The sequence below is a fragment of the Phytophthora parasitica genome (genome assembly GCF_000247585.1).
Source record: "Phytophthora parasitica INRA-310 unplaced genomic scaffold supercont2.85, whole genome shotgun sequence".
Classification (NCBI taxonomy): domain Eukaryota; phylum Oomycota; class Peronosporomycetes; order Peronosporales; family Peronosporaceae; genus Phytophthora; species Phytophthora nicotianae.
The window spans coordinates 10,951-12,729 of NW_008649071.1; the positions used below are offsets into that span (position 1 = coordinate 10,951).

Here is a 1,779-nt window from a genome sequence, read left to right on the forward strand (position 1 = left end):
CCGCAACCAAGTCGTCCACGAAGGCAAACAGTGGAGAAAGGTTAAGCAATTGGAATACATGTGGGCGAGATGTCTCTAGCAATTGGGAGCGGTGGCACGCAGGAGTCACTGCGTCCCCAAACCAGGATTCGCGAACTATTGCTACTGCTTTGTACCGACGGCTTCGCCAGGATGTGCACCGACTCAGCAAGCTCAGCTTCACTGGAGGTTCCAGGTCCAGCGCAGTGGCGGAAGCAGAAGGATTATTAATAGCACCCGTTAAATAGACTACCTTCTATTATTTATTGCCTATAATAATTATTAATTGCCAATAATAATTTAAATAAGTGAATTCACATGTACAGACAATCCCCTCGGTAATCCCTAGAATTGGAATACTCCCGGTGGCCGATTGTTGACGGGAATAGACACTCCTAAGCGATTTGTGAGCCACAAGCAAATCCCCTCCTTGGTAGTAATATCGAGTTTCGGAGTATCCTTTCAAAAGGAAAGCTGTAGTACACCGTTGCTAAGCTGTTTTGAGCGCATGTGCGCAACTATCACGAGAGCTCGTCTACCCGAAATGGATTAAAGGCGCGTGAAGATGAAAGAAGATCTAATCGACCGATCGAACTCACGATATTTACTAGGAGCCTCATGTATGGAATGACCAGCAATCAATCACTACCAACGCAATGGTACAGCTCTATTTGTGAGATCTCCGAATAGTGATACTGTGCTCGGAGTTAGAATATTTCCGTGTTAGAGGAACAGATAGATAAGACCTGATAACCGGCAACACATATCCCACGCTCCCTACGACACTTGCTACAAGAATACAACGTAGTATTAATTAAAATACAAGCAAGTTATCACTGTTTCCAGCATCGAAATCTTTATCGTCGCTATGACAGATAAGGGTAGTCGACAAATGATTTGATCCCGGTGCTTTAGATTTGAAGGTCTCCTCTACCACCTGTTAAATTTTGCTATTCGACGACATCCAGTCGCGAACTTACCGTCAAGAGCACAAGGCGTGAGGCATGCGTATCCACCACACCCTGCTCGTTACTGCGATCGCCCTCCTTGCTGTCCTGTCGGTTGAAGTCGATGCTGAATCAAGGACCCTTCGATCACTCAAGACGATAAAGGGCGAAGACGCGGCAGGAGAAGAGCGTGCTGGCATTCCTGCCATTCCTGCATTTACGCACACGTTCAACTTTAACGCGCTTGACGAAATCGGTTTCCTTATCAAGAACTTGCCGGAACAATTTCAGAGAATGAGGACTCAGCCTGAACGTCTACGAACCGTTCTCGGGGGGTGGTACGATGATCTCCAGTCCGTTAAACAGGTCGTCGCCTTCATGACGAAAGAGGGACTGAGTGAGAAGGCAATTGAAGAGTTTGTGGCAGCATATAAAGCCTATATTGCCTACGCACAGGCTCATGGCATTAAGCCGGCTGCTCTAACCTTACATACATGAAGGCTTACACAAGCCTCCTTTTGCTGACGTCTTTTGCAAGAAAGTTTGTTTCATGTTGGAGTTTGAGGAATGAACGTAGTCCATATGAATGCCAGCGATGGGCTTACCCCTCCACGTACCATGTGCGTTCGAGAAGCGGGGCTGGGCTTGGGCAGGACTTTGCTGAGCAGCGAGTAGCAGTAAGAGGTTGTCGTGTGATTCACGAATCATGATGCCGAGCTAAACGTCCGTGGTGTTTACTTCGAAGCAATAGAGTTATGATATCTGTCGATCATTGGTGTGTACTGTGGTGATCATACGGCGCCGTAAGTTTGTG

General features: G+C 47.1%; 1 protein-coding gene across 1 annotated transcript; it reads left to right on the forward strand.

Moving 5' to 3' along the window:
- Nucleotides 1-1,022: 1,022 nt before the first annotated feature.
- Nucleotides 1,023-1,463, forward strand: PPTG_18519 (hypothetical protein; the record flags this gene model as incomplete). Its single annotated transcript, XM_008916488.1, has 1 exon — nt 1,023-1,463. The coding sequence occupies one exon, from the start codon at nt 1,023-1,025 to the stop codon at nt 1,461-1,463; it is 441 nt and encodes a 146-aa protein (XP_008914736.1).
- Between the last annotated feature and the right edge of the window lie 316 nt (nt 1,464-1,779).